At 49.8% G+C, this 13,609-nt stretch overlaps 1 protein-coding gene across 1 annotated transcript; it reads left to right on the top strand.

Annotated features, from left to right (window-relative positions):
- The first annotated feature begins 8,652 nt into the window (after positions 1-8,652).
- Positions 8,653-12,446, top strand: LOC139679117 (zinc finger protein 3-like). Its single transcript, XM_071570544.1, has 3 exons — positions 8,653-8,832; positions 9,914-9,992; positions 10,180-12,446. The coding sequence occupies exons 2-3, from the start codon at positions 9,941-9,943 to the stop codon at positions 10,974-10,976; spliced, it is 849 nt and encodes a 282-aa protein (XP_071426645.1). The 5' UTR covers positions 8,653-8,832; positions 9,914-9,940; the 3' UTR covers positions 10,977-12,446.
- The last annotated feature ends 1,163 nt before the right edge of the window (positions 12,447-13,609 follow it).

Below are 13,609 nucleotides of genomic sequence, written 5' to 3'. Positions count from 1 at the left end.
GGCCCCTGGATCCCATGACATTCCACAGCATCCTAGATTTCCTTTTTTTCCTTGAGGTCATGAAGCATTAAATTGGCCTCTTGATTCCAAGAGGTTCAATAGTATTGGAAAAGGCCCCTTGATTCAATGAGATCCTGCAGTGTCTCAGGGATCCTTGGCTTCAATGAGCCCCATGCACTGTCATAGTGGTCCCTTTGATTCCATGATGTGAAAGGGGGGTTTGCCTGACCCTTTGAGAGGGGAGATTTTCTTGCCCCTCAGTGTTTTGTCTGTCAATGCCCTGGGGAAGCCGAAACCATTCTTTCTGACCAGTCTGTCAGCTTCCCATGAGGGGACCCTTCACTGAACAGAATCCCAAGATCAGAGGGTGATTTGACTGCCCTTTTGAGGGGCTCAGCCAACAGCATGGAGTCCTCTCAGTGGGCCTTCCCAAGCTGTTATCTGCTGATGGCAACTGCAGCACCTGGAAAGGACTCACTCAGATAGTTCATGGAATAACTCTCTTTATTAATACAAAATGTGACACATTAATAAGGTCTGAAGGTTGTCAGTGATAGTGTCTGACTGCAAGAACATATTTGAAGCAATCTTCTGTACTGCAGAGCAAGCACAAGCACCAGCTCTGATCCTAAAAGCAGCATTTAGCACTCATAGAATATGTTTCTTACCCAACAGGGGTCCCTATAAGGGGTAAAACAGGTTCAGCCCATTGACTGTCCCACTGTTTCGGTGGAGTCTTCCATAAATTTCCCCTACTTGCAACTTACTTTTATACTTTTTCTATAAGTTTAAGTGGAGCTTGAGTGACTTTAGTGGTAATTATCTTACCTCTGATTGTTGTAAAATTCTCTCACTTGGTTTCTCATACTTAGTGGGGTGGTCATATCTTGGCGCCTGAGAAGGAGGATTTTTGGCAAAGTTCTTGGCTCACCTGCAGAACATTTTCATTTCTGTCCCTGGGTTATCAGGTACTATATGATTTTATGAACTACAAACTACCCCTATATTCCCCTTCTTGCAGGGATTTCTATGGAGCAAGGCCACGAAGTCTCCACTCCACCCTCCTCCATTCCAAACCCTGTAGCAGGTGCTTATTGTTGAACAGGGAGGCTCTGTGGGGCAGGTGGACCACGTTCCATCCAGGGGACAGCAGCTGCATTTGACTTTGTCTTCTGGTTTTTAACCCTGTCCATTGTCCCACAACCAGAGATAAACAAGAAAGTAACAAAGACAATTCAGCAATTGTACTGAAACTATCATGCAAAAAGATAATAAAAAGACTAAAAATGTGGACTAATTAGCATGAGAAGTGAGAAATTAATGACCACTAGAAGAAAAAACACTAATTCATGAAAGAGTTATATATTCTCCAGTAAATAAACACGAGTTTTATTATTTTCTAAAATGGGTAAATAGCAAAACATTTTGCAAATGTGTCCATGTTTGGGGAGTGACCTCACACACCCCCAGCACTCTGAATAAAGTAATGCCTGCTTTCTCATTCTAAAAATTCCATTAGAGAGTGATTATCCAAACATTTTCAGTGACAAAGCTTGGCAAAGCCCATCAGGGGCTTTAACAGCCACATTCCACAGTCCATTTCTCACCTGTAACCAGTGACTCTGAGTTCCTGCTTCCCCAACCCCCAGGGAGGGTCTCCTTGTCTGCTCATTCCCTCTACAGTCTCTTTTCAGTGATGGCCTCAGTGGGGCTTGCTGACATCCTCAGGAACCTGGAGGTTTGCTGATTAAGTTTCCTTTTCTAAAGGCTGGTTCAGTCTTCAGATTTTCAGTTCAGGAATTCAGTTCCAGAGGCCTCATTAACATTCAAAACATTCTAACAAGACAAACCTCTGGGAATAATTTACTATTAAGTCTTCCATTATTTTGTGGTTAATTAGACATATTTCAGAAGTGTATTCAAAGCGAGTGTATTGCACTGACAAAAAGATGAGGAAAGATTATTTTTTGTCCTGTTTACTTTTTTCCTATTTATACACTGATAGCAGCAATCTCTAATTGATATCATTCCCAAGCACCAGGGATGGTCTCCTTGTAGGCTCATTCCCTCCATGGTCTCTTTTCAGTGTTGGTATCTTAACCAGACAAGCCCCTGGGAATAATTTACTTTTAAATTTTCAAATTTGAATTTCACAGACAAAAGAAGCATATTCAAAGTGAATATCTTATACTATATATAAGAAAAGCACACACAAGATAAAATATGTCTTTTATGTGGCCTATTTTCCTGTTTACACATCAGCAATCCCCCAGTAATATTGATCCAGAGCACCTCTTAATGCAGTGTGAATAGATATGAAAATCAAGACCCTCACAACCAATCAGACCTTATCCCTAACCCCAATCCCACCATTCCCTCCTCAAACCCTTGGGACTCAAAGCAGAGTTGTGGCATCTGAGCTTCCTCCACTAAAGGCTGCCCCTGCAGGTTTCAGCTCCTTGGCACCAACTCCCACCTACTTTACTGGGAGAAAGGGCTGCAGGAGACACCCAGGGATGTTCATGTATTGTCAGCAAACAAGACCAAAGAAAGGAACAGCTCAATAAAAAGTCCTTCCTCTGCTGTATATTAAGGCTACATTGTGTCTCCTAAGTCCACTTTCCACAAAAGGTAGCCTTAGACCAATGGCAAACACCTTGTGTGTCAAGCACAGATCCCAAGGTCCCCCAAACACTCCCTGCCCCCAGTTCTGACCACATTTCCTATTCACACACAGTGAGTCATGCTCTGAGGTTGCCACATCCTTTGGTCCATAGAGGGAGGAAAAGAGAGAAAGTGAATGAAATTATCTATTGCACAAAGGCAAATATGCACTTATCCCAATATTCTGGGGTTACAAGAACTTGATCAAACATTTTCTGTAACATCTGTTCACTGGGGAAGAATCTGTCTGGATGGCCAAGCCCAAGGAGTGCTGGGGAATGGAGTTACATCCAGGGGTGTTCCCAGGGCTCAGTATTGGGGTCAGTTCCGTTAAACATCTCTATCAGTGATCTGGATGAGGGGATTGAGTACACCCTCAGTCAGTTCACAAATGACACTGGGCTGGGTGGGAGAGCTGATCTGGAGGGCAGGAAGGCTCTGTGGAGGGGTCTGGACAGGCTGGATCGATGGGCCCAGGCCAACTGGATGAGGTTCAACAAGGCTGAGTGCCAGGTCCTGCACTGCAGTCATGACCACCCCAAATCCCTGGCCATTCCTTGCAACTGATCCCCATGGTCTGTCCTGTGTCTTTAATCCCTCCATTTCCAAGGACTTTGTGGGACAAGGGAGCTTTGTGCTCTGGGAATGGAGGGAGATCCTAGTGCCCCTGGAGTGGGAACCACAACTCATCAGGTTTGTGTTTTGGAGGGAAAGGAACTGGTGGGACTTAGAGCCACAGAAAGGTTTCTCTTCATTGCCACCATAGAAAGTAGTAACAATGATACAACTTAATAAATGCCAAAACTCTTCCCTCAACTCTGTGCAACATCCCAGCAACATCTGACATGATCCACCATCCACAAGGGAGCAGTTCTTAACAAAGTCATAAGAAAAAATGATTCAAAAAGAAAGAAACACAATTAAGATGTTTCCTAATGTGCTATTGAAACTCCTCTCTGCAGGGCTGGGCAGGTCCCTGCCAGGCCCCTGCTCCATGCTGGTGAAAGTGCATCAGGGCTGCATTATGAGACCAGATTACTCTTGAAACCTGTTATGGGTTTAGCTAGACTTGAACTTAGTGGGTGATTTTTTTTTCAGAGTAGGCTCCAGATTATCAGCTGACTTGAGCTGAGTCAGGCCAGCTGACAGCTGACTTCTGCTGGCCAATGGTATTCCATACCATGTTCTGATGTCACCTCAAGTATAAATATAGTAGTGTAGGAGGAGTTCTCTCTGTTCCTTCATGGGTTCTCATCTGGGAAGGACGTATTGTGCTCTTTTCCTGGACCAGGCTCCACCGCCGCTTGCTACTATAGTATCTTAGGAGAGTAGAATGTTTAGTTTTAGTTTTCTCTGCTTGAGTCTGTCCCTTGGGAGAGATTGAGTTCTCTTGGGTGGTTTTGTAGCAAGAATGGTGGGACTTGTGTTTGGAAGAGTTCAGTTTTCGGGGGGGAGGGAGGGAGGGTGTGAAGGAATTATTTGTTCTATCTAACGTGTGTAGGTGTGTTGTAGTTTCCTTTTAATTTTCTCTTTTCTGTATAAATATATAAACCTGTTTTAAGGGTTTTTACTCCCTTTTCTTAGTGGGGGGAGGAAGGCTCTGACTGTATTGGGCAGTTGGCATTTTGCCAGCTCAAACCAACACAAAACTGCATCATGAATTTGTCCATGAAGGTGATGAAACCACACACCCACCACGAGATGGACATGCCCACCATTACAGGGGCCCCCACTGCACCGGAGAGTTTAGCGAGATTGAAAAAAAAAAACAAAAAACACTCCAAAGGCCTAAAAAAGGGAAAATGCCGTGATTATGAACTGGTACTCCCTTCTGTGAAGGGCAATAAAATAGATTAACCAGGTGTGTTAGGTTGAGCTGGCAAAACGCCAACTGCCCAACAGAGTTAGTGTCCCCCCTCAAGGGAAAAAGAGGGAAAAAAAACAAAGAGGAGAGAAAAACAAAATGGCAAGCTTCTTATATTTATATGAAAAAGAGACAAAAACAGAATATGATATAACACATATATATATATATATACAAATGTGGAAAAAACCCCAACAGGCACTTTACCAAGTCACCCACCCAAATGATACGTATTCCAACCACCCAGACCCACAAAAACACTCCCAAAAGACTCTTTCAGAGAAAACTCCCAGCAAGAGAGGAGAAAAATTAGCAAGAAAATGTTCACCTCCCTTGAAAACACAGCAGGGGGATGGGACAAAGGCCTAATCTCAGCAAAGCAGGGCAGCATGTCCTCCCAGGTCTGGGGCAAAGACTTAAAAGAGGCAGAAGCTCCACCTCCCTCTCTTTTTATACTGGTTTTGATGTCATATTGTGGGAAATACTTCTTTGGTGTCTCAAGGCAGGTAACACTTGTCCCCTTCAATCCACGTCACACTATCTGGGCCTGCCAAACTGAGGCCTACTAAAATTAAGGCCTGAACTACCACACCAGGTTATGGCCCTGACCGAGGAACTAGAGGTGCAAAAGAACAAGTTAGGTGAGGGTTCAGGAGGAAAGAACGGTCCTGAGGCTGCTCGTGATAAACCTCATTAACACCGAGTTGCTGATTTCTCATGAGGAGTACGATCAGTGAATAACCCAACACTTCTTGGTCAGTACAGTGAGAAAGATTAATGGAAGACATTGCCCTTTTTTGGTAGTTTTGGCTTTAGTTTTAGCTAGGCCTCAGTTTAGCAGTCCCAGATAATGTGACATAGATTAGAGAGGACAAGCATCACCTGATTTAAGAAACCAAAGAGATATTTCATATCATCTGACATCACAAGAAATAAAAAAAGAGAGGGAGGGGGAGCTTCTCTCTCTTTTTGGTCTTCACCTCGGACCTGGGAGAACATGCTGCCCTTCCTCTGCTGAGATTAGGCCTTCCTGCTGTGCTATCTAGGGAGGTGAATATTTTCTTGTTAATTTTTCTCCTCTCTTGCTGGAAGTTTTCTGTAGTAGAGTCTTTCGAGGGTGTTTTGAGGGTTTGGGTGGTTAGAATCTGTATTATTTGTTTGTGTGACTCGGTAGAGTTGTTATTTCTTTTCACATTTGTATATATACATATTTTATTGTATTCTAGTTTTTTTTAAATTTTCTTTCTTCTGTGAAAATATAAAACCCTTGCCATTTTAAGTTTCATTTCTAGGTTTTTTCTCTCCTCCCTTCCTTTCCCTGGGGGGGAGGGCACTCTGACAGACTACTGAGCAGGTGACATTTTGCCAAGCAAAACCAAGACACCTGTAATCATTAGTAGAGGGTGGTGGGGCCCTCTCTTACTCTGGAGATCTTTCGGTAGTATAAGCTAACAAGGTTAGGTTTTAGTCAGATCTAGTGAATTTTCTCCTATACCATAACAAGGTCTGTCCTTGTGTTGGTGGTGTAAAAAGGTCAGGGTCACAGCCTCCTTTGGCACCCCCCTGCTCCATGCAGGCTCCTCCCTCCCCTGCAGGTGACTCTGTGCCCTGCCCTGCTCCTCCCTGCCCTGCAGGTGACTCTGTGCCCTGCCCTGCTCCCCCCTGCCCTGCAGGTGACTCTGTGCCCTGCCCTGCTCCTCCCTGCCCTGCAGGTGACTCTGTGCCCTGCCCTGCCCTGCTCCTCCCTGCCCTGCAGGTGACTCTGTGCCCTGCCCTGCTCCTCCCTGCCCTGCAGGTGACTCTGTGCCCTGCCCTGCTCCCCCCTGCCCTGCAGGTGACTCTGTGCCCTGTCCTGCTCCTCCCTCCCCTGCAGGTGACTCTGTGCCCTGCCCTGCTCCCCCCTGCCCTGCAGGTGACTCTGTGCCCTGCCCTGCCTGCTCCTCCCTGCCCTGCAGGTGACTCTGTGCCCTGCTCTGCCCTGCTCCTCCCTGCCCTGCAGGTGACTCTGTGCCCTGCCCTGCTCCTCCCTGGCCTGCAGGTGACTCTGTGCCCTGCCCTGCTTCCCCCTGCCCTGCAGGTGACTCTGTGCCCTGCCCTGCTCCTCCCTGCCCTGCAGGTGACTCTGTGCCCTGCCCTGCTCCTCCCTGCCCTGCAGGTAACTCTGTGCCCTGCCCTGCTCCCCCCTGCCCTGCAGGTGACTCTGTGCCCTGCCCTGCTCCTCCCTGCCCTGCAGGTGACTCTGTGCCCTGCCCTGCTCCTCCCTGCCCTGCAGGTGACTCTGTGCCCTGCCCTGCCCTGCTCCTCCCTGCCCTGCAGGTGACTCTGTGCCCTGCCCTGCTCCTCCCTCCCCTGCAGGTGACTCTGTGCCCTGCCCTGTTCCTCCCTGCCCTGCAGGTAACTCTGTGCCCTGCCCTGCTCCCCCCTGCCCTGCAGGTGACTCTGTGCCCTGCCCTGCCCTGCTCCTCCCTGCCCTGCAGGTGACTCTGTGCCCTGCCCTGCTCCTCCCTGCCCTGCAGGTGACTCTGTGCCCTGCCCTGCCCTGCTCCCCCCTGCCCTGCAGGTGACTCTGTGCCCTGCCCTGCTCCTCCCTGCCCTGCAGGTGACTCTGTGCCCTGCCCTGCCCTGCTCCTCCCTGCCCTACAGGTGACTCTGTGCCCTGCCCTGCTCTTCCCTGCCCTGCAGGTGACTCTGTGCCCTGCCCTGCTCCCCCGTGGGCTGCAGGGGCACAGCTGCTTCCCCAGGCCCTTCCCCACAGGCTGCAGGGGACCCTCAGCTGTGGCACCTGCAGCAGCTTCTGCTCTTCTTTCTGCACTGCCCGTGGGGTCTGCAGAGCTGTTCCCACATTCTCCCTCCGCTCTCCTCTGCCTGCAACGTTCCCCTACCCAGGAACTTTCTCTCCCTTCTGAAATACATTCTCCTGAAAGCCACCCCTGGAGCCCCCCCACTACCAAAACCTGCCCATGGAAAACCACTACAGCCCCCCCCCAGATCCAGACTGGGAAAATTGGGAATGCTCTATCTTCTCTATTTTGAGAAAATTAGGAGAATCCTGCGCCCCTAAACCCAAAATTGGGAGGTGGAAATGCTCTGTGTCCTATTCCTTAACTTTAGCAAACTGGGACAATCTTTTGCTCCCAGACCCAAACTGGGAAAATTGAGAATGCACCATGTCCTCTTTTTTAGGAAAACTGGGAGCATCCTCTGCCCCAGACCCAAATTGCAGGATGGGAATTCTCTGTGTCCCATTCCTTAATTGCGAAAACTGGGAGAATCGTCTGCCTCCAAAGCCAAACTGGGAAAATTTGGAATGCTCTTTTCCCCATTTGTTAATTTTGGGAATATTGGGAGAACCCTGTGTCCCAGACCTAAAGTGGGAAAACTGGTAATGCTCCATGTCCTTAATTTTGGGAAAATTGGGACAATCCTGCACCCTCAGACCCAAATTGGGAAACCTGGGGAAGTTTTATGCCCCATTTCTTAATTTTGGGAAAACTGGGAGAATCCTGTGCCCCCAGACCCAAAATTGGGACGAGGAAATGCTCTGTGTCCCATTCCTTAGTTTTAGGAAAACTGGGACAATCCTGTGCTTCCAGACCTAAAGTGGAGAAATTGGGAATACCCCGTGTCCCGTTTCTTAGTTTTGGGAAAAGTGGGAGAATTCTGTGCCCCCAGATGCAAAATGAGAAAACTGGGAAAACTGCATGTGCTTAATTTTGGGAAAACTGGGGGAATCCTGTGCCCTCCAGACCCAAAGTGGGAATACCCTATGTCCCATTCCTTAAATTTTGGAAAAGTGGGATAATCCTGTGCCCCCAGACCCAAACTGGGGGGTGATTGGAATGCTCCTTGTCCCAGTTCTTTGGATCCAGCCCAGGATCCCGCGGCATTTCTGCCCTGCCAACATGCCTCGGGTGAATTTTCCATCCACCATAATTTCCAAGTCCTTTTCCCAGGGGTTTCCAATTCCGTGGCTGTGTCTGGGATTGCCCCAAAAGCGCTGTTTTCTATGTGCCTTAAGATTTCCCAGGAGAATCTGCTCTGTGACCTTGGGATGGAATTCCTGATATCTTCCCACTTTCCCCTGTTTTAAAATTGGAGGTCTTTTTGAACAGCAGCTCCTCCAGGATCTCCATATCCCATGGATTTGTGCACATTCCCATTTTTTAGGTCTCCAACCTCATCTTCTCCTGGAGCGTGCTCAAGGTCCTCAGTCTCCCAGTGCTGGAGCCTTTCCCGATGGAGCAATTCCTCTTGGAGCCTGAGGCATAAAAGTCCAAAAAAACCTTAGCCTCTCCATCTCCAGGGTATGCAGGTTTCCTTATTCCTTCCCGTATCTTTGTTTTCCCACGGGATCAACCAAGTAGGTCTTTGAAGAGGCCAGAGTTCACTCTCCTGGAGTACAGGGCAGTGGGAATTCATTCACAGGGAATGGGAGCAGCTGAGAGTCCCATCCTGAGCTGCCCCAGCTCTGTCCCTGCTCCTCCCGTGGGGGACGGCAGGCAGGGGGGCCCGAGGGTAAGCGCTGGGGCTGGGGGGAGGAGGAGGAGGGCTGGAAGGGGGTGGATCCTGGAGAGGGAGAGGCGGGAGAAAGGGAAGGGACAAAAAAGGGGGAGGAGCCAGAGTAGGAGGTCAGAGAAGAGTAAAAAGGACTTTATGCATCATTTGGTTGGTACAGGCAAGGGGAGTGATACTAGTTTTGGGGCCCCTCGGGTGGGACAGGATGGAACCCCGGGACCCACGGAGTGGGGAGAGTGGAGAGGGGCAATACCAGAGCTGGGAAGGCCCTGGAATCTGGAATGAGGGGGCAGGAGCACAAGAGGGAGCCCTAGGCCCCTTAATCAGGGATCCTGGAGAGGGAGGATCCCTGGCAGTCTGGAGAGGAGGCGAGAGCACCAGTGCTAGCGGGAGGTGGGACCCCCAAGAGCCTGGAGAAGGCGAGACCTGACAGAGGAGGAACCCCTGGGGCTCTGGGCACATGGCAGCAGAGAGGGCAGAAGGAACTCCTGGGATGCCCAAATCCCTGGCATCCCTAAGCAGGACCCAAGAGAGGAGAACCCCCAGGATCCCCAGCAGCGCAGAGAAGGGGGGACCCAGAACAAAGCAGGAGCTCACAGAGGGGGGAACCCTGGGATTCCAGGGATCCCCAGCAGCATGGAGAGGACTGGAACCCTGTAGAGGCAGGATCCCCAATACACATGGGACTCCAGTAACCATGAAATGGAGAGTTCAGAGAGGAAAAACTCCTGGGAGGGTTGTTTTGAGCTGAATTTTTGTGTTTTGGAGGTTTTTAGGAACACAAGATGCCCAGTATGTTCTAGAGATGGACTTAGGCAGGAGGAACCCCCAAGCCAACGCGCTCACACCTTGTTTTTTCCCCCAAACCAGGATTTCTCCTTCCCAAAGCTTGGCCAGATGGAGGAGGAGGCTGTGAGGAAGAGGAAGATGCCCCAGGACTCCCAGGCAGGTGAGGAGGAAGTCAGTACCCGTTTACCCCTTTCTTGTGCTACATCTTCAGCCCAGCATGGCCTCGGCTGCAGGACAACCCTGCTGCTGATGCCGTCCTGCCGGGGATGGGTTTGGGGGGATCTCCTTGGCCTTCCCTGTGGGCAGGAGGCAAATCCCCTCCCTGTCCTTCTTCCTTCCTGCCCCAGGCCCTGAGCTGAGCACGGGGAGCACAGAGGACAGATCCGTCCGGCAGAATCTCGTGGTAGAGGTTCTTTTGAATGGCTCCACAGCACAGGAGGTCAGTGGGGAGGAAAAGCCACAGAGATCCCCTATGAGGGAGGGCTCCAAACTCAGCCCCAGATGCTCCAAGGAGGAAAAACCCACCCTGTCCTGTGAAGGCAGCCAGAGATCTGACCTGGAGGTCCATGAGCAGCTTCAGATAGGAGAAAAGCCCTATAAGTGCTTGGAACATGGGAAGAGCTTTAGCAAGAGCACCTTGATGCGCCACCAGCACATCCACACTGGGAAACGGCCCTACCTGTGTGGGGACTGTGGGAAGAGCTTTAGGGACGACTACGACCTCCTCACCCACCATCGCATCCACACTGGGGAACGGCCCTACACCTGTGGGGAATGTGGGAAGAGCTTCACAGACAGATCCGCCCTCCGCAGACACCGGCGCATCCACACTGGGGAACGACCTTACACGTGTTGGGAATGTGGGAAGAGCTTCACAGAGAGTTCCAGCCTCATCACCCACCAGCGCATCCACACCGGGGAGAGGCCCTACAAGTGTGGGGAGTGTGGGATGAGGTTTAAGACGAGTTCACAGGTCCTTGTGCATCAGCGGACACACACAGAGGAGAGGCCCTTCCGTTGCACCGACTGCGGGAAAAGCTTCAAGATCAATTCCCACCTCGTCATTCACCGGCGCATCCACACGGGGGAGAGGCCAATAAGTGTGAGGAGTGTGGGAAGAGCTTCACCAACAGCGCTGCCTTGACCAAACATCAACGGACCCACCAGTGAGGGAAGCTCCACAAGTTCCCCAGCTGCAGAAGAGCTTCATCCACTGCTCCAACTCCATCACCCATCAAAGGACCCACGTTGGGCAGAAACATGATGAGCCATATTGGGTAAGGACTTGATGACCAACATTCCTGATGAGACCTGTTTAGCAGAGACCTGGTGTATCCGGGATTAATGAGATGTGGATATTTTTGGTCTGTATTTTTGCCCAGCCATCTGTATAAAGTTTATTCTTTTTCTGCCAAGTTACAGGGAACAAGCGTTGATAAGGGGAAAAGTTTTGCCCTTGACGACATAGCTCTGTATAAACTAAAATTAATGGTGTCTCTCGTATTGGCTGACAGCCTTTAGAGGGCATTTGAAGGAGAAAATGATGGTGAGGAGGAGGAAGGAAGCCCCCAGATCCATTTAATAAAGACCCTCTGAATGATAACACGCATGCGTGAGGGGAATTCCAATGCCCACACACATGCACAGAAGAACCACTAAAATAACAAGAGGGTGGAGCCAGTGGCTTCTGCCTGGGCAGTCTTGGCCACACCTGCCCAGGTAGTTGTCACTGGCAGACTGGATAAAGGGCGACTGGCTCATGCTCTGGTACTGCACTGTGTTAGGTTGAGCTGGAAAAATACTAACTGCCCAACACAGAGAGTTAGACTACCCCCCACCCCCAATGGAAAAGGAAGGAAGTGAAGTAAAGAAAAGGGAAAAAACCCAAAACCAAACCAAAATTACATTTTTCTTATGTTTATACAAAAGAGACACAATTAAAAACAGAATATGATATAACACACATATATATATCCAAATGTGGAAAAAAACCAAGAACCACTCTACCGAGTCACCCACACAAATAATACAGTTTCCAACCACCAAGACTCACAAAAACACCCCCAAAAGACTCTTCCAGAGAAAACTCCCAGCAAGAGAGGAGGAAAATTAATAAGAAAATGTTCACCTGCCTGGATAACACAGCAGCAAGGCCTAACTCTCCCGGCGCGGTGATAATATGTTCCCTCAGCGTTGGCCATGAAGGCACTGAACGACACCTGTTTCTATACTTGCTGTGATGTCATATGATATGAAATATCTCTTTGGTTGCTTAAGTCAGCAGGTGATGCTTCTCCCCTCTAATCTACATAAAACTGTCTGGGCCTGCTGAACAGGACTACTAAAATTAAGGCCTAAACTACCACATGCACATGGAAGACAATGTCGCTTGGGAGCAGGGGCGCCCGCTGTTTGTGTGAGCAAGCTGACGCCCAGAGAATGCTGCCTCTGCCTCTGGGGAGTCTGAGTGTTCTCAGTGGGTAAGGCAATCTCATGAGTGACCCCTGGATGAATGGGGATATTTACACGTAGGGGTTCTGTCCCCTCCTCTTCTCTCTCTCTCGGGTTCCTGTTACTTGGCCATCTCTGGTAATAAAAATACTGTTTTACTAAACTCTTAACAGTATTCAGTTTCACTTCTGACATACTTCTGAATCTTCCCTGTTACACCTGGTACCTCATATTCTGGGTGATCCATGCTGGGCACAGACCTGGTGACCCACATTCCAAGTGAGATCCATGCTGGGCAGTGTATTGGGTTTGCATGGCCAGGGTTTGGTAGCGGGCACTCTCCAGGGATGAGTTCTGTGAGCAGCTGCCAGAAGGTTTCCCCATGTCCAGCAGAGCCAATTCCAGCAGCCTCCAGAATGGATCCTGCAGAGATGGCAGTGGCATCTCAGGGAGAACACATATATAGATGAAAAAGTCCTTGTGCATATCGAATTTGGTGCAGAGAAGAGCAGAGGGAGAATATGGGAGAGGAACAGCTCTGCAGAACCCCAGGCCAGTGCAGAAGGAGGGGCAGGAGGTGTTCCAGGTGCCAGAGCTGAGATTCCCCTGCAGCCCAAGGAGGAGCCAGGGAATGCCTGAAAAGAAGAATGTGAGCTCAGGGGAAGCCCATCCTGGAGCAGAGTCCGTGCAGCTGCTGCAGCCCCAGAGAGCTCAGAGGGTCTCATTCAGAACCACTGGTTATGGGGCACACACAGAGGGAGCTTTAGGCACAGGAATTCTCCATCCTGACCCCAATTCAGGTCAGTGACTTTCTCTGAAATTTTGAGAACAAAAGTAGGATTCCACTTGGGTTGTTCTTCAGGCTAGAAAAATAACAAGTTTCCAAAGCTGTTCATTAAAACTCAGGAGCTCTTTAGACAGCACCAGTTCCTTCAGCAGCCAGTATTCCTGTTGAGCTCAAGAGCAGCTCAGCCCAGGGGCTGTTCATCAAGGCTGACGCCTAACAAGTCTTTCTCACATCATAGTGGGGGGTGGGGAAGATGCATCACCACACCTGGAAAGGTGTTGTCTCAAGGACTTGCACAACTGAGAGGTGTTTTCTGTCCAGACCCCCCCGGTCACCCCATAAGGTGCTGGATGGTCCTTCAGGCCCACTTGAGCCCACTCCCTGTCTTCCCACCCTCTGCAGGGCAGCTTGTGGAGCCCCTGGGACAGGGGATGGTGCTTCTGGACCTGCCTCCCGAGGGGCTTCTGCCGCCCCTGGGAGGCACAGAGGGAACAGGGGTACCCTCAGCTTCTCCTGCCACGAGCTGATCTTGGACAACA

This window comes from Pithys albifrons, chromosome 15, assembly GCF_047495875.1.
Source record: "Pithys albifrons albifrons isolate INPA30051 chromosome 15, PitAlb_v1, whole genome shotgun sequence".
In the NCBI taxonomy this organism is placed as follows: domain Eukaryota; kingdom Metazoa; phylum Chordata; class Aves; order Passeriformes; family Thamnophilidae; genus Pithys; species Pithys albifrons.
Note: the sequence above shows the minus strand (reverse complement) of the source record. Positions and strands in the feature narration are given on the sequence as shown.